Here is an 18,650-nt window from a genome sequence, read left to right on the forward strand (position 1 = left end):
TATCCTGACTGACACTCCTAACATGTACATACTGTATATATTCTGGTCAAAATAACTACAAAATTTGTTCTGGAATAAATAATGATTCAAATCAAAAGTAGTTTTAAATGTCAAGGTATGTTGGTATGCTGTGATTTTGCACATTTAGTGATACCTACCAATAGTTTGTATAATACCAGTGCTTGTGAAAGTAGTAGTATGATTTAGTTTAAACTTGCAATTGGTGTTGAAGAAATTGTTGTAATGATGTCACTGTTTCCATTCCAACATTAGTGGGTTATATTAATCTAGTGTGATTAGGTCTATATTAAGGAATTGAGAGTGGTAATTTGGCATACATAATATAGTGAGTGATTGTGTTAGGCAGATTCCACCATATTGTTGAATACAAACAATACATAATTATTAAGTTTGACTATTTTAGATAATTCAGTCCCCAACCAAATACATAGAACTTGAAATTCTTGTATGTTTGTTTCTATGTATATACACTGTAAAAAATAAGTAGTGAATACTGTGGCAAGATAGTGAACATCACTACAAATTTTAGTGACTGTTATTAAGAAATCTGATGACTTTTGCCACAGTTCTCACTGCTTATTTTTTACAGAGTAGTTTCTATAAGCATGAATGTTCATTACCATTGGAGTGGAGAATTTGCTGAAACGATTCTTAAAACTAGATTTCAAGTTGTCCATTATCTTTAAAAGCTCAAATAATTTCCATCACATAAAAAGAATTCTCACTTGTTTATTCCTCAACAGATGAAAAGCAAATATAAACGCACCCTAAACAGTGTGACAATAATATATGCATTTGGTGAAGTGCCATAGCAATACATACCTGCAAAGAGTTAACAATAGTGAATATCCATGCAAACACTATAGATTCCTTGTTAATTACCAGAATACCAAATATCCAAGTTGTTCCAAGCAATGGCAGTAATATTATTGTTGCTTTTACTGTTGTCCTGAAAATATACATCCAGTCAATTGAAAATTTCAAATTGATATTTATTGTAAGCCAGAAATTTGAAAATGAAAAAAAACAGTTCCTGACTTTAAAACCTACTTTGAGAATGCCGTTTGTATATGGTAAAATCAATATTCAGAGTTGCTTTAAAACATACACATACATCTTACTTTACAAGTTTGAGTTCAGCATTAGATGTGTTTGTAGAGTTTAGCATAACTTGCTTTCGCTGACAGAAAATATACAGGGCTAGCACCAAAAACACTACATTAATCTGAAATGAATGAACATGAAAAGTAATTACTAATGCACATACATGTATGCATAGTCACCATTATAATAATCAATACTGGACCAACAATAGCCCAAATTGCTCCTTTATCAGTAGATATCCAACAACTATTTAAGTACAGTGTAATACGCAATATTTGTACAGCTCAGTATAGTAATGAAATATACTTTGCATAACTCACTAGTCATCGGTCCCATACTGATCAAAGGCCACTCCAAAAGCAATGGCTACAATTAGAAAGGGTGCACCTATAGACAACATGTACATACTGATAACTCTAGCTGCTTTTAGTGTTTTACCCCATGCAAAGACAAAGTAGAGTCGTTTTCTCAGTCCTACTCCAATATTGAGCACTTTGACCAATAGAAAGTAGAGCATGATACCCTCACACAACATCCAGGTGAACACAGCAGTGAAGAAGTAGTGTAGTAGTGCCGCTACCACTTTACATGCAGTCTGCATGACAGATACTAATACCAACAACAAGTACACTTAACAAGCTGCTATACTTTGTGTTCAGTTGCAAGTTCAATTCCAGTAACAAACACTGTCAAAGCCAGTAACAGTGCAATAGTCAGATTACAGTGTATAAAATTGTGTGTGTCTTTCAGAAGAGCATCCCTGTCATCAGAAAATATGCTATAATTTATGTAAAATAGATCATACCTGTATATCACAAATAAGAGAACTGCCGCTATTAAACAAATTATTGATATGGCACATCCAACATAAGATACAAGAGAAAGTGCCATTTTGTGTTCTTTAGAGATTTTCTATGTACATAATACCAGTAAGTCAGCTATTCTTTTGTAACTAACTACCTGAGAAGCTCCAGACACATCCACTAACACAGCAAAACTGGTCAAGTGTGTACTATTACAAGTGACAGTTTGTTTTGTCTTCCTATCAACATGTAGTCCATCACTAGACCATCCTCCAAGTGGCAAGAAGCTGTGTATTCAAAAAGCTCCGTAATAACACATTCAAATGACCAGGTGTCTGAATCACATGACTATGGTTACCTTGCACGCCAAATTAATAATGAGTTAATCGTTCTCCAATATAGCTACCTTATAGATGTTATTATTTTTTTATTAAGGCTTTACAGCACAAGTGCTGAAGGTCTGTAGGACACTTGGTTCTACAGCCTGTTTAAAGTTGTTAGTAAATAAATAATTCTGTGTAGCCCACATAATATTTTACGTAGCCATGTACATTTTCTTGGTCACATCCTACACACCTTCCTTGATCTAAATCGGCATCCCAAAATCCACATCTTAAGTTTCCATAATCCTTCTACAACAAGAAATATAATATCTCAGCCATGCACATACCTATATAATACCTTAATAAATTGTTTCAGGGTTAGTGAGTAATCAAAGCGCAAGACAACCAAATCATCAGAACTTGTGCTCTGTATAGGTCCTGTTCCTGCCATGTCAACCTTGCTGGATAGTATTAAACTAACTGGAGTCGCCTTACTACCATCATCTCTATATTACAATATGTGCATGTACAACTTAACTTGTGTATACATGAACTCACATATTTACACTTGGTAATGCAAAATTGTGGAAAACAGTGTGTGCTACATAGATCTTTCCAGCATTGATATCTGTATGAGCAAAGTTTAACTTATCTTTATAGCTACATACAGATATACCTGAAGGTTTCATATGTTCTATAAAGTGCTTGGGAATTGTCACAGCTACAGGTGAGCTGTGATTTTTGAAATCTTCTTGATCTGGCCAAGTGACAGTAGATATGTCGTCAGCATCCATTGCTTCAGCTGCTATTACTGGAAAAAAAAGCATGAAAATGATAAACAATAAATGGCAGCTACTTTCTAATAAAGTACCTATGTTTTCACCAGGTAATGTCTTGCTTTCTAGAATGTTTAATGTGTGTGCTATTTGCACACTAAAATTCTCAGCATTTAACAAAAACAGTTCACACTGTGCAGGATCAAACTGTGATAATAAGCACAGATACATTGCTTCAAGAAATTGAGCATATCAACAATACCGTAGAAAGTTGTATCCATCCTGGAATATTGGATGCACTTAGAAGATTATTATGCACCAAGAACACATTCTGTGATTACAACAAACATATCAACCTTACATACACAACTGTATATTCTCTGTATCTTACAGTTATAAGTCCGTCTTCTCTAGTAGTACTTATAGAGTTTGTTCTATATCAGTTGAAATATTAACATAACACAAATAAAGAATACGATTGTTTGTATACCTTATGACATCATTCAACACTGTGACGGAAGCACTGATGTCACGGGGGAAGGTTGCTGAATCAACTGATGGTTTTGTGATTTCTACCAAATGTTTAGCCACTTCAACAGAAACATTTTCAGCCTCTTCTGATGGCAAAGCACTTAAATTTTGAGTCTTTGGTGTACATATATAAACAAAATTGCACTTATAATATAACCGATTGCATACAGCAAAGAAAATATACAAACCATGGATTGGAAACGCTCATATTACTTATGTAGTAATGTCATAGGCCACCCTCATTATGATGCAAGAAAAGTTTATGGTCATTACACTGTACAGGTGGAACATTTTGCATTTACTTGTAAGCTACAAATAGGCATTTGTTGGTTACAGCTGCATTAATTACCACCTACACTAATTGGAGGTTGGACTGGTTAGGGATACTGGCGAGTAGCAAACAACAGTATAAAAAGAAAGATTCAAGTTAAAAGGTGAAGTACAGTATTTCATAACGGTTGGGAAAATTTCCGGAAGAACAAAAAGCATCATCTGTTTGCTGTTCTTTACTTCACTTGTAGCAAGTAGAGTGGCTTTAGCTAACCAGATATCCAATGCTTCGCTGTATACTCAGAATGTTTTGATAAATGACAGAAAACAGGCAATACTTTGAGCAATTGTTTTACCCAAGTTGAACAAGTCTTTGGCTAAAATTCTGCATTTCATTCTATCAAACATTTATTTAGTTGTGGCATAGAGGCTATATGTTAAGTCAGCTAGTAGTGTCACTATACTGAAATATTTGCTTACGCATACCTGCCAGTATCCACCTGTTGCCAATGATATTCCCTCAAATGTCCATAAACACACGATTTTATTGTTCAGTACAAAATGCAACATAGTAGACAAAGTAAAAGGAATGTTTACACCTTAAGACAAACGAGAGAAAACTCCAAACAGCCTCTAACTAAACAGCAACAAATTTCTTGGTGTTTTGTGTGCCATAACAAGGGTAGTTAATTATTTTAATACACATTTCCAATCCATTATCTATGCATACAGTATAAATTTTTTTACATTTTAGCATTGATCATGGTCATAAAAATAGTGAAAAAAGGGAAATCACCTATCCTGAAGCTATACTAGTGCACATTAAATTTCTGCTTCAGTTATACACAGTGCTCGAATTGAGGGTATACGGGGGTATACGAAGTATACCTTGATAAAAATTTTTGTAAATTAGTATACCTTGATAGCCTAGCTAAGTATAACAGTATAGCTACAGTATTGCTATAATACCCCCCAGCAAAGAACATCCATAAAACTTTATTTACTACATATTCTTACTTGGTGTAACGTGATTCTCGAGCCAATTGATCCCCCAAAGGAAGCTAATCCCACTATCCTCAAAACAGAATTCCTTTCATGAGGTGTGCATTAATTGGAATTAAACAAGTGAGTTAATTTTGCAAGTATGCAATCTACATTAGCCAGATTTATATGTAGAACTATATTATACACCCCCTCTACTGTAGACTGCATGTGTCTATACCAAGGAAGTAATTGGTGATGAATCAGCTGATGATGATGAAAGGCAGCAAATTAAAGCAGTGAAGAAGAAGAGTCATATAATGATGGCGGTGTATATACAGAGCAAGTACCAACTAACAGTGACACATTTACGTAGTTGGAACCAGAAATGTGGCTGGATAAAAAATGTTCCCACGTGGGCTTATTTGTCTAAATCATAAATTGGGTTGTAAAGAGTTACTATCTTTAGGTGTAGCTAGATGCTGCAAAGAATATTCATGTTTCTCATGAATGGCAGTCAAAATTACTATCAATATCATTCTCAAAAAGTAAATTTTTCAAAATTCCCTTATAGACTTTATTATAATATTCTGCATTGAATTTTCATAAACATTTATTCAAAATCACTACCAAATTCAATCTCAAAAAGTTGATTATTCAAAATTTTATTGAGGAAATCTTATACTATACTAAATAATTCTGTTATGTAGCTCAGTATATAGCTACTATTAACATTCATACTTCTTCCAGTATTGAACTCAGCAAATTTCAGCCAAGATTGCCACCAAATATAATCTCAGAATGTTAAGTTTTCAAAATTTCTATGGGGAGCAGCCTAGACCTTTACACTATAGCTATAATTTTGCTTTTTAGCTCAGTAGCTATACTGTTAGTATTCATATTTCCAGTGTTGAATTATCAACCAAGTTCAGTCAATATTGCCACCAAATTCAATCTCAGAATGTTAATTTTTCAAAATTTCCCAGGAGAGCATACCCCCAGACTCCCTACAAAGCTCATGCTTTGCATTTCGCAGTGTGTTTTGCACACTGTGGAATGACTTCTATACCTGTGTGCCCCCCCCCCCTTAGCAAAATCCTGGATCTTCCCTTGATAGTATACCCTCATATAAATTTACAATTCAAGCACTGGTTATACACAGCCAGTTGATTGTAGCAGTTGTGAATCTAGAAATTTTCTTAGGCGTTTCAAGTTATTACAACAGGGATGTAGTTCTAGGGTATCATTCAACAAGTGTGCCAAGCGCACATATTCTAACTAGGCCATGCCCCCCTCCCCACACAGGAAAATTTACCCTTCTGAAATTAAATTTGGTAATGATTTTAATTGAATAAACATTATAAATCATTGTATGTTGAAAGAATAGAATTATTTATGCAGGGATGTATATACCCAGGACTTTTCAAGTAGGGCTACACATGCGGAGATGAATCCACTGACAAAAATGAATTTAATTTGTAAACAATAAAAGCATTATCGTGTGTTTCTAACTGCAATGGAATGTGCTATCAAGGATGTGTCTTGTACACAGGAGGTCTACCCATTCCCATGCATTACTAAAAATTGCATACTATATAATAGTTAGACGTCAAGAACCAGGGTTCTACGGGATTTAGAAAACTCGAAGGCCCTGGGCTGTAGCACCTGAGCGCAGCGAGGGTGCTACTAAGGGCCTGAGGGTTTTCTAAATCCCGTAGAACCCAGTGGTTCTTGACGTCTAACTTATTTAGACTACAACTCGTTATTGTACCTTGAGTTGACAGCTGCTTGTAAATAGGAAATGTATGGCTAATTACTAGAAACAAGCCCTCTACACCTCCCTACATGGCGGGACCACAGCGTGGCTGTTGCTACCTGTTTAAACGCCCATGCGTTTCCAATGTTACAGGTGCGTGCTATGTATCGAAGTACTGGACTCAGCGAGTGGACTACAACTCATTGTTGCTGTTGTTGTGCCTCGACAGCTGCTTGTAAGCAAGTAATGTAGTGTTGATTAGTACAAACAAGCCCATTACACCTCCCTCTAATTCAGTACGGCTGTTACTAGCCATTTAAATGCCCATGAGTTGCCAATGTTACAGGCACGTAATTATCGTGTTTCGTATTGCCTCAGAGCGTGGTCTCTATTGGACATGACCGTAGCTCTACGAGATTTAGAGACCATGTTTTCAGCCAATCAAATTTCAGTATCAAACTTGTTGTAGTCTAAAGCAATATATTAAAGCCCATCACCCAAATTTCATCTAGAGATATTCCTCCCTGAAATTCAACACTCTTACATTAGAGTTTAGGTGTTAGAGTACTTCAATCTTGAAAATGGATCCGCTCTGGATAAAAGCAGAGAGGCTGTAGTCCACCTAGCCCATCACCTACTTCTGATGATTGGGTGTATACCAAGTTGCACAGCAAAAAAAGATAGCTAGTCTCGTGCCATAGTGCCGCCACCCTTATAGGAGTGAGGCTGAAGCGGCATTGAATTAAGGCTAATTAATTATAGCCAGCACTTAGCTGCTATTATAGCCTGCAAACTACATAGTATCACCCTATAAACTGATTTCAGATGTGCACAATTTTCTTAGGGGGTTTCATTTGAAACCACTGCAACCCCCTGTATCCACCACCATGTACTAATTGTATAGCCATGACTAAAGTATAAAATATCCACTAGTATACTACAGCTGCAGATGTAGGCAACCTCCCTTGTTTTATTAGTTTTCATTACTATGATCCCCACTCAAATTCAAAAAAATCCTAGTGTACTTTTTTATTGTTTTCCTATAATTATAACGACTGGTGAACCCCTACACATGCTGCATTAAAGGAAAGAATACAGCCCATAATATCAACTAGCTAGCTATTTGTTTTTTTGCTAGTAAAATCAAACATTATTAAATTAAAAATGAAGTAAGGCTGCTGTAATAAAGAAATAATTTATATAAATGAATAATGGTAGCTATTAAAACATAGTTATGTGGGAATACCCCTATTTTGGCATGTTACCTCCATCTGTTGACTGCCAAAGTAGCCACATATTTATGCTGTAATAGCTACCATCAATTGTATCTCTTGCTTCATATTTATATCACTGGAACTTGAAATTTATCACTGGAACTTGAAATTAATAATTTTAATTCCACTACTGTTTTACATAGCATAGCTATGATATACATGTGTTGCTGTGACTAAATTATTAGAGTACATCAATTTTACTACTTTGAGTTAGTTACAAATTTGCCATGTCTTGTTTTTCTACAGCAAAACTCCAGCTGAGATCATTAAGGGGTATGGTTGATTGTTAAAGAGTGTGGCAGTGTGCAGAGGCAGAGGAGACACTTTTATTTTTGGGGGACTAGGGTGTAGCTAGGCTTATCCAGGGGATGACATGTGGGCACACTAGCATGCGAATTAGGGGGTATGGAGACATGCCCCCTTAAATTTTTTTGAAAATTAAGCATCTGAGAATGAATCTGAGAGAGATTGTAGCAGTTTATCATATTACATTACACTGTAGCTTGACTTTTGTATGAGGGTGACTGTTATATTAGGGTATTGCATAGTATCCAGTGGATCTATATAGGGGTCTGTAGGCATGCCACCCTCCCCCCAGGAAATTTTTGAGAATTAGATTCTCAAAATTGGATTCAGCAGTCACCATTATATATTAAAACTTTTGACTGTTGTATTAGGGTGACTGCTCTATTAGGGTATAAACATTTGTATAGTGATAACCTTAGAGGACATTAGCCCTCCATAATCTCTTTGACAGGGGCTACAGCCCTCTTGCCCTCTCCCTTCTCCGCTGCCCCTGCCAGTGTGTTCTGATTGCTAAAGAATGTGGTTGCTATCCAGATGTGCAGACAACACTGTATGTTCCTCTAAAGAAAGTGTCGATATACAGAAATTAATGCCTTGGCATGGTTTCCTGGCAGAAAAGAAGATGACCATGTAACTAAAGATACACTGAAAGCCAAAGCACAGAAGGCAGACACTAATCATAACTAGAAAAGGCATATGCAGAATATGTCATTGTGGTGTGAAATGTTGGCTGTGAGCTGCTTCAATTGGTCTCTGCTTGAGACTATGGTCAAGCTGGCAGGCAGGCTGACTGGCAGAGAATTTTTTGAAATTAAATATGGTTTCAAATATAAAACTGTCCTCTTGTTTTTAAGACTAGATTTGATGCTAAATGAACTAAGATTCTTCTTTTCGTCACATATGATGATTTGAATGACAGCATTTTGGCTGGTACCATGCATTCATCTTAGAGGAACCCTACTAAACAGTTTTACTGTACTATTTGATAAGAATCATGAAATTTTAACAACAAACGGTACCACTCTTCTCTGTCCTTGGTTCTTTGATTATCAACCATTGGCCATTACCAATAATCAACTAACCAAGTTTGAGCTACCATTAAAAATTGCTAATTTAAAAATGAAGTAGGGATGTATGCAATAAAAAGTAGTGAAACAAGAGATGAATGATGGTATTAAAGCATAGCTCAGTGGAAAGGTCCCTACTTTGGCATTGAACAAAATAATAATAGCTAAAGTGCCAAAGTAGGGACTTTTCCACTGAGCTATGCTGTAACACCATCATTCGTCTCTTGTTTCACTATACTTTTTATTGCATAGATCTCTACTTCATTTTTAATTAACAATTTTTAAAAAAGGGGTGTGCATGCAGCTAGCTAGACCAATAAGGAATGAGGTGATCTTGTTTACTGTTAAGTAAATAGCTAGATTATTAAGAGGTGGGTTCTCCATACTCTATCACTATTAATACATCTAGATCTTTATTTGATGGGTGTGGTCACAAACCTATTGCGAACGGGATCCTAATTGTGAAGTTGCAGATATCTAGCTAGTGTACCTCTTATAGTAGTGCCGGGACTGAAGCGCTTCTGAAATCCAGCTCTGAAATAATTCTGTGGAGTCTAAATATGCTGCTGAAAGAAAGTGTTGATACGGAAAATTAATGCCTCAATATGATTTAGTTGGATGAAGAAGAAGACAAGTAGCCTGATTGAAGATAAAAGAAAATACAAGGCGCAGAAGGCCTACACTCATCAGAACCCCAAAAGGCACATCCCACTGGTAAGCTTGTTATTGTGGCATAAAATGGTGGCCGTGCATTGCTTCATTTGGCCTCTAGCCTTGTGACTGTGGTCAGGCAGTGAGGCAGTGAGACTAAAATTCGAGTTTTGACAATTATAAAAAAATTCTATATCTGGCCACCTGTAAATGTTTTGTTATATTTCATGCTGTATTATATGTATTATATGGACTAGTACTATTCCGTAAAGGTCATTTTCATCTTGTAAAATGATTTTTAAAGGCGGGATTTTGGACAGCGTGCGAAATTTTCAGTGCAATCCCTACTTAAATGGTACTACCATACCGTTTGATATTAACACTCAAATCATGATCAGCTGTACAAGAACATTGTCTACAAGAAATGTGGATGCTCACATACAGAATCGTGCAAGAGTATGCAATTACCAAAAATAGTCTACACCATTTTTTTGGCTAAACAATCTGAATTCATTCATTTCTTGCATGTCACCCTTGTGCATAGCACCCACCCTCTTTGTTACCATGTGGTTGAATAATTATCATCATGTAAACTGAAACAAAGTGCAGAGTGCCAGGACTTTGTAGTCAACATTTATTAGTTCTGTAGCCAATTTGATGACATAATCAGAATCGTCTACATTGGTTTGCTTCTCTTTTGCTTTCTTCTTTGAAGTCTTCTGTACCTGCTTTTTTAACAATATTCTTTTGATCCTTTTCTTCTTATTCTGTGAATGCTATCCAACTAGGGACCTGTGAGAATGCTTAAAGTCTGGGAATCAAAAACATGTACTTGCTTTCAACCTTCTTTCTCATTAACCAGACAGCTTACGTATATCTGAGTTGAAAAGACTTATAATTCCCAAAGCTGGTGCAAACAGCAAGAAGGCTCAAGTGCTGAATAGTGATGGAATTTTGAAGGAACTTATTAAGAAAAAGAAAAAAAGAAGAGGAGACTAAATAGAAGAAATAGGAAGAACAAGAGAGAAAAACTTAATAAAAGTGATATTGACAAGCCCTTGAGACTTGCCTTTGAAGTCAGTAGCCACTTCGTGATCCAATTCATCATTATCATAATGTGAAGCAACACATATCCCACTGCATTTGCAGTGTTATACGTATGTGTTTCTCCAGATGATGGAGTTTCTTAAAATCCCTTTAGGGAAATTCTCTTACCTTGCTTGCTATCTAGAGGATCATTCATATTGCAAATGCATGTGCTCTAATTCATCAGGCCACTTTAAAGATGAATCCTTCAACAGCAAGTAGTACTGTAGTAGTCACGGGAATCCTTCATTACAACATTTTGATCAACCATTAGATAGTGTATCAGAGCAATACAATGACAATTCAGTCTACCTTTTCATGAAACCTTGCCATATCCTTCCTTTTCAAAGCCTTCTACTGTATATATCTATGTAATTTGTTTTACAATGCAAAGAACATCTTGCTTGGTTTTCCCATACCCCATTTTACAAGCAGTGATTAACAGCCAAGCTATTTTCCTCATCGCTAGTAAAATATGGCTCAGGTCCCGGGTTTCTTTCATCTCTTACTCAACCTGAAATCTAATCTTTTAAGATAGTTGGAGGACCATCAAACTCCTTGGCAGTTCATGCTTGATGCCAAAATAATCTCATGGATTTAGAGCCTGAAATGATTTCACTAGACAAGGGTGGAAGACAAGAAAGGCAAGGCTGAATGCTAATAATTTGGGCAAGTCCTCAAGTAGACTTTCTCATAATTACATTGAGGTCACCCTGAAAAGTGTAAGCAATGGCATGAAACCTCTATGATTTGTGCCATGGAAGCTGTAAAGTCAAGTGAATCATATATCAGCTAAACATGTGTGAATGATTGATTTTTACGGATTCTCTTGAAAACTCCATTGGCTTATTAGTCGATAATAGGTTAAGCATTTGTGACCATCTCAGCAAAAACCCGAGCTGTTTGCACTATTTAATTTTTTCTCAGCATTATCTGCGGTGTATCACCAAAGTTTCAGCCTTCTGTGGTGAGTAGTTTTGAAATTATAGTGCTAGACAATAGGAAGAGCAAGATAATCGATTTGTACAGCAACTACACTGAAAATAAACCACAGGCACTTACATTTGCAGCCATAACTTCTATTTGGATTAGTGTACAATGTTGGAATTTGGCTTACAGTGTTCACCATGGATTAGCACATCAGCCAAGGTATAGTGTTAGCCCTGTAGTTCCTTGTGCATATGGATAAGAAGGCAGTTTAGTAGAAGAAATGATGATGATCTTGTTTACGTTTACTGCATCTCACATGCATACCATTGAAGCTACAGAAACGAAACAAAGATTTTCAAACTCTCCATGAGCAGGCAAATAAGATGGTAGTTTGAATCTTGCTTCTTCGAATACCAGCCCGATAAAAAACTTGCATATTTTTTTGTAGCATGTGTAATTTTACAAATTATTTTTAAATTTCATTTGTCTCAATATGCATGCTTGTGCGAACAAGTTGGGTTTTTGCTGAGACGGTCACATTTGATCAATGATAAGTCAATAATTGCTGAGTTACACTATATAGCTGGTCTATTACACTTTTGATCATGACATGGCAGCTAGTCCACACCACCAAACTTGGACAGTTTCAGTGATTTCGGAAGGGATGTCACCTCAAAGTCACCTGGCACCCCTTGGTATTATTGATAAGCTCCTGGAAGTCATTGTAGAGTTAATGTTGTTCACTCATCTTACTCAACTATAATAGTGTGCAGCTCCGTATCCACTTCACTGCTAGTTCCGGCTGGCCATCTGTTTATCCTTCACATGGGCCGTAGACCTCACACCATCAAATGATTGTGGAGGGGTTTGGTAAGTGTACAATGCCTCAACAGCCATGGGATATTTTGTTTTGTATTACTTTTTTATTGTAGTGTGGAGGGAAAAGAATGTAAGGTGTTAATATTGGATTTTTTCCTTTTTGACAGATACTTGGGATAGCGAGATGTCTGGGGCAAGGCTAGCGATAGTCCCCTCCCAGACTCTTGCTATTATCTTAAGCCACAGAAAGGGAGCAATGGTGACCTTTCACCCAAGGATCTGATATATCGATGGATGAGTGGGATGTGTGGTATCTCCTGATTTGATTTCAATTTGCTTTGTGAATTTTATTTTTATTTTTATTATTTGTGTATTCCTTGTAAGTATATTGTGCAAATGACATAGGATCTTTCAGCGTATCAACACATTTTTTGTTTAAAATTTCGTTTATTCATTATGAATGTAATATATGTGTATATTTAGCGTGAATTACTACATAGATATTGTCCAAAGATGCAAGCTAGTGAGGTGTATGTACAGTATCAGTCATCTTAGTTTCGTGGATTACATGTCGAGGCCAGGCACCTTGTGAGCTGGGCGAGTTCTTGTGGAGGGGTCCTGATGTACCGCTGATAAGCCTCGCTTCTCCACCTGCCCAACATCTTGATGTGAATATCTGGGATGAGTGCCAGAGCAGCAGTTGTGGCTGCTCCTATCCTGAAGCTGTGGGTATTGTATTGTTGGGTGTTTACTTGGAGGAGGTCTAAGATAGTGTCTACTTTCTGGCTGAACAATGCTCGGGTGAGGTACGTGTGGTCATTGGTGATAAACAGTGGGCCTGGTTGAGTCCCCCTTTTTGTTAGGTATGGTATGAACGCAGAAAACAGGACAAATAGGGGTGTCAGTTGTTCCAAGATAGATATCTACGCCTTGTCTGAATGGGTCTGTTTTTGATTGCTTGATGCATAGCTTGATGAGGCGGGGGTTGGAGCGGTTGTCAACTGAAATATCCCATAGTGACAAATGCGTTGATTCATCGGAATCCTGTTGCGTCGGCACTGTAAATTCACTTACTCTCAGGAAGCCGAAGAAAGCTAGACAACAGGCTGTCCACAGCATGGTGTTGTCGTAGGAGGGTGGTTGCTGGGAGAGTACATGTTTGATTTTTTTGCATCATCTCCATAGTGATGGGCAGCCTTGTCCTGGAAGGTGTGTCTGCTTGACTTCTTTTGATTCCAACTAAGGCTAGTTGGAGCCGGGGGGTAAACTGGTGGCTGAGATTTTTGTGTAGACATGATAAGACATGCATGTGGCGGATGGCTGATAGGTATACTTTAATGCTGCCATGTGATATGTTGCTGGCTGCCATTGACGTGGCGAACAGCAGAAGGGTCTCTTCAGTTGCTGGTATTGGTGACAGCTGTGTTTTTTCACAAAAGGTAGTGAACTTCCTCCATCCGGCTGAGTACGTTTTCCTTGTTGTGGGTGAGAGGCCAAGAGTGATAAAGTGCTCCGCTTGATGTTGCAGTTGCTCAGTGTCAATGGGGTTGAGTGTTTTTGTCCATGGAGTATTGCCTGAGGTAGGAGAGGTGAAGGTAGCTTTACTGTTTGATGTTAGTGTATGTGTTTGCTTAAAGAGTTTTCTACCTGCTTACATGCATATTTGTGTGGTCTGTAGTGTGCAGTAGTGGTTAGTGTGGCATCTGTAGTAATGTTGTTATACACATAGTATGTATAGGTATACACAAGCAAAATAACACTATTGGTGTACATGATAAGTACAATGGTACAATTGGGGGGGGGGGGGGGGGGGGGGGGTGACTGTCATTGATCAATTGTCACTGAATTTGAGCAGTTTGCAGAGATTACGTCGAAATGATGGGGATGTCCAGTCCGGTTTTTTAGGGATACTAAACTTTTCAGAGCTGATGGGAGTGGTGTTGGTATGGAGGAAGCCTGTGGGTGTAGCTTAAGAAACTGTGGGATTTGATTCCTAGACAGAGAATCTGCTAGAATTCCTGGGATGTGTGATACTGATATCTCTATGTCAAATGTGGCTGCAAGAAACCATAAGCAGCGAAGCAGGTGCATTGTCATGGGGTCCTTGGAAGAGCCCTTCTTAGTTACTTCTACCACGCTTAGACTGAACTCAGTTTTGTGCTTTGACAATGCTTTGTTCCAAACAGCGCAAGATAACACAATGGGAACCAGCTCTTTTGCCATTATGCCAATACAATCCCAATCTGATGACGAGTGGAGTTGGAACCATCTGCCATTGAAGTGCGCTCCTCAACCCCATTAGCCAGAAGCATTAGTTTGTATCTGGTAGTCATACTTGCTGGCTGAGGTGGTGTTAGAAAGGAAGCTAATGCCATTCCATCTGGTAATGAACATGTTTCACCACTGCAGGTCTGAGCGAACCTCTGTTGAGTCTGGTATAGAAGGAAAGCCGTTTACCTTAGCGATGGTTGCATACATACGGGATACAAAGGTGCGGCCTGATTTTTACCACCTCTGTGGCGTGTTGGAGTAGCCCCACCAAGGACAGTATTTCACGCTTGGTAGCCTTTTTCTTCTGAAGCCAAATTTTTTTGAGGTGCGAATACGATTTAACTTCTCAGCTGGCAGGCGTGCTTCCATTCTCTTTGTATCTAACGTGATAGCTAAGAAAGTCAAAGAGTCAGTTGGTCCTTCACCTGGGGGAGAAGGACTGCCAATTCTATAAATAGCCCATCCTGTGCCTTTGTTACCAGTTTGGCCGGCACTGGTGGTAGTCCACTGTTGATCAGTATAGGAGGCAGGGGTGTGTGGAGCTAGGGCCTGCATTCTGTGGTGATTTGGTAGCGTCTGATGGTGTCTCAAATTCTTCAATGTGGTCAAGGTTGTTGTTACTACGCCGGTCTATAGTTGCATGGAAAGAGAAAGATTGATGGAATAGAGTTGTAAGATAGATTTTTTTTTTGGTATTGAAGGAAGTGGGGGGGGGGGGGGGGGGGGAGGGGGTTGCCATGCAGAGAGTAAACAATTAATGCTAATAGCAAGTGCTAACAGCGAGTGTGTACGCATGGGGGTGCCATAATACAACACCTAACAACAGTGTGGTCATGCTGCGTGCTTAACAACATACAGCTATGCTTAACAACATACAACTACGGTACATGGTCGTGTTGTGTGTTTACGATAGGTGCTTACCGAGGTCACGGAAGGACGAGCTTGGTGTATCGCTGCCCCTAGGAGTAGGTTGTTTGGCGTGATTGTTAACAATAGTTGTCACGATGGCCGAGATGTCCTCCGTTGTCAGGGGGCAAGATGGTTCGTCGTTGGCAGCTCTGGTTGGGGTGAGGTTGCTGGTGCTGGATGCTCCAGCAGTGCTGGATGCTCCAGCAGTGCTGGAGGCCTTGGGCGCACCGCTCGAGTTGCTTGCTGACAGGGATTTGAGGACTGTCATTATAATGTTGGGAATGCCGGCTGAAGTCACGGTCTTGGATGTGTTCTCTTCTTCTGTTGGCCGTGGTCGCTTCTCTATTCCTTGTCATTCTCCTTCATCATTCCTGCGTCTCTTCCCGCGGGTAGCTAGTGGCGATGTCGATCTGTTCTCGGTATTCCTGCCTGTGTCCTTCTCCTTCTGGGTAGGCTTCTTAACGGCCTTATTTTTCGGCATGGCGCTCGGCGAGTAACTTGGGGAGCTTTGAGTAGATGTACTTCTGTGGCAAGAGAATTATATGAATCTAGGAATGCCCTGATTTTGATACCAATTGATTTGAGCATTGTGGAATGGAAAGTATTTAGCACTTACTACTCATATCACAACATTTCTATCCACTGTATCTTATTTTTGAGCTTGGAGACTGTATTACCAGTGTTGAAAATACAATACAATTTGTCGGTGATGAATTTTTAGGAAGTCACAATTTTTCCACACATTTGTAGTAGTGGTGTGCGATTTTATTTCGATATGATATCGATATGATATTGGGGTAAATATCGAAATTTCGATTCGATTTTCGATAATTTTTAATTGTGTGGGTGGTGTAATTGCGTGGGCGGTCGATATTTATAAATATGCTTGAAATACAATTTACACACTAAAACTACTGCATAAAACTAATAATAAGCCTAGAAAACTGGTAGACAAGTTTTTAAAGTGGCTAGATAGTACAGAACCAACCTTCATTTCTAGCGTGATTGTACCCACTAAATGCTGTAGATTTATCGAAATGTGACTGAATTTGACAAAACAAGGCTTCGACGCACAAAGCTTTGTTAGGAGATATGGCGATTTTAAGGAATCATTGTGTAATAACTTCCCAGTGCCTACAGCTGTGCAAACAAAATTTGCACCAATTGTTCATCTGTTCACTAGCTATCACTGAGTGGGTGTATACATTTCTGATACCCAAAATTTGCCCTGTTTTGAGCAGCTTTTTTCGAGCGGGTGATAATATCACAGATGGTAGTACTAAGGGTGGGAGAGTGGGGGTGGACGGTGGTCTTAATATACGGGTATAACATGGAGTAAGAAGACGATTGGAGTCCAGAGGCCAAGTTTGGGCTCTCCATGGCCCTCCATGGCCCTCAAATTACTCCAAATTGACTGAGAACACTATTGGCGAGCTCTCTGTGAAGTCCCAGCTCACTACACACCATTATCACAAAGCCATGGCCATTTAATGGTGCCAATCTCACACTCGTGGCTTTGACAGGGTCGGAAGAAAGCTGCTACAGAAACCAGACTTGCCAGTGCTGAAGGAAGTACAGTGTGAAATATGATAGTGTATTAGACCAGCAATCCATTTCTGGTAAAATCGTAAGTTTGATTTTGTGTGTGTGGAAGCCTTGTTATATGAAATCCGGTCACAAATATTCTTCGATATTTCGATAATTATCGCAAAACATTACCTTTTCAATAAATATCGAAATCTGCTAAAACAGTATCGAAATTCGATATGACAACGACAAAATTATCACGAAATCGATATTTTTTCGATATATCGCACATCACTAATTTGTAGTTTGTATCAGTTTCTTTCAGGTACATTTGTAGTAAAAAGTTGAGCCTCCATGCTCTAAGAAGTGTATATGACAAAGTGCAAAGTCCCCTTGCAGCTCTTTATCCACATAGTGGAAAATGTGCATGACTATTTCCCAAAAACCAATAACTAGAAAGTTATTCTTATTAATTTTTGATAAACCATACCATTGAGTTTTATATTTGTGGTATTAAATTCTGCTAAATTTAAAATGTCATTTTATTCTTCATACCTTTAATGTAGAACAATAAATGTGCCAGTAAACTACATACCCACCTAAGACCACAGACTACCCCCATTAGAAATAGTAAGTAGTAGCACTACTTGTATACTTGAGAAGATTGAACATTACTATTGCAATAAGTTATTAACAGGTGTGCAATGCCAAGGGGTGCCAGGTGACAAGGTGGCACCCCTTCTGAAATCCCTTAGTACATCAAGGAGTCACTGTACGAGTTTGGTGCTTTGAACTGCCATGTCACAATTTGCCAAATATGTGATGTAATTGATCAGACTAATATGATAGCTCATGAATAATGAACTGAGGTATTTGAAGTGTTATTTTATGGCTTAGGTCTGAATTCGATAGTTTGTTGTACTTTAAACTTGAAAGTATCTGCATACAATATAAACTGCTACGTGTCTAAAATCATTGCAGGCTTTTATACTACATAAGTAACCTCTTAGCTCTAATTGCAAGTTTACTCGTGCTTACCAATGTCTGTATGTATAGTGTTTGGCTGTATTCAGACTTGGAATACAACTGTTACTGCTGCTTATGGGCTTTTACATTTATGTTCTGCTTACATGCTTGCAAAAATGCATATCAGTATTTGCAAAGTCACTTAATGCTCACTAATATGTGCATACATTTGTTGCTGCATACAGGTAGTTGACACTCGCATACAATCAATTGGCAGGC

General features: G+C 38.2%; 1 protein-coding gene across 1 annotated transcript in view; it reads right to left on the reverse strand.

The window, feature by feature from the left end:
• LOC136261982 (latrophilin-like protein LAT-2) overlaps positions 1 to 18,650 on the reverse strand; it is a 43,504-nt gene that overhangs the window by 9,435 nt on the left and 15,419 nt on the right. The window contains exons 5-22 of the mRNA XM_066056090.1: positions 3,518 to 3,672; positions 3,419 to 3,461; positions 3,290 to 3,358; positions 3,123 to 3,234; positions 2,928 to 3,062; positions 2,810 to 2,879; positions 2,610 to 2,757; positions 2,505 to 2,560; positions 2,086 to 2,215; positions 1,931 to 2,037; positions 1,774 to 1,885; positions 1,564 to 1,720; positions 1,446 to 1,512; positions 1,305 to 1,371; positions 1,143 to 1,246; positions 844 to 970; positions 747 to 788; positions 642 to 701 (exon numbers count right to left, since the gene is read on the reverse strand). Of these exons, the coding sequence (XP_065912162.1) occupies positions 642 to 701; positions 747 to 788; positions 844 to 970; positions 1,143 to 1,246; positions 1,305 to 1,371; positions 1,446 to 1,512; positions 1,564 to 1,720; positions 1,774 to 1,885; positions 1,931 to 2,037; positions 2,086 to 2,215; positions 2,505 to 2,560; positions 2,610 to 2,757; positions 2,810 to 2,879; positions 2,928 to 3,062; positions 3,123 to 3,234; positions 3,290 to 3,358; positions 3,419 to 3,461; positions 3,518 to 3,672 (1,761 nt within the window). The remainder of the gene's footprint in view (positions 1 to 641; positions 702 to 746; positions 789 to 843; positions 971 to 1,142; positions 1,247 to 1,304; positions 1,372 to 1,445; positions 1,513 to 1,563; positions 1,721 to 1,773; positions 1,886 to 1,930; positions 2,038 to 2,085; positions 2,216 to 2,504; positions 2,561 to 2,609; positions 2,758 to 2,809; positions 2,880 to 2,927; positions 3,063 to 3,122; positions 3,235 to 3,289; positions 3,359 to 3,418; positions 3,462 to 3,517; positions 3,673 to 18,650) is intronic.

The sequence above is a fragment of the Dysidea avara genome, chromosome 7, assembly GCF_963678975.1.
Source record: "Dysidea avara chromosome 7, odDysAvar1.4, whole genome shotgun sequence".
Classification (NCBI taxonomy): Eukaryota; Metazoa; Porifera; class Demospongiae; order Dictyoceratida; family Dysideidae; genus Dysidea; species Dysidea avara.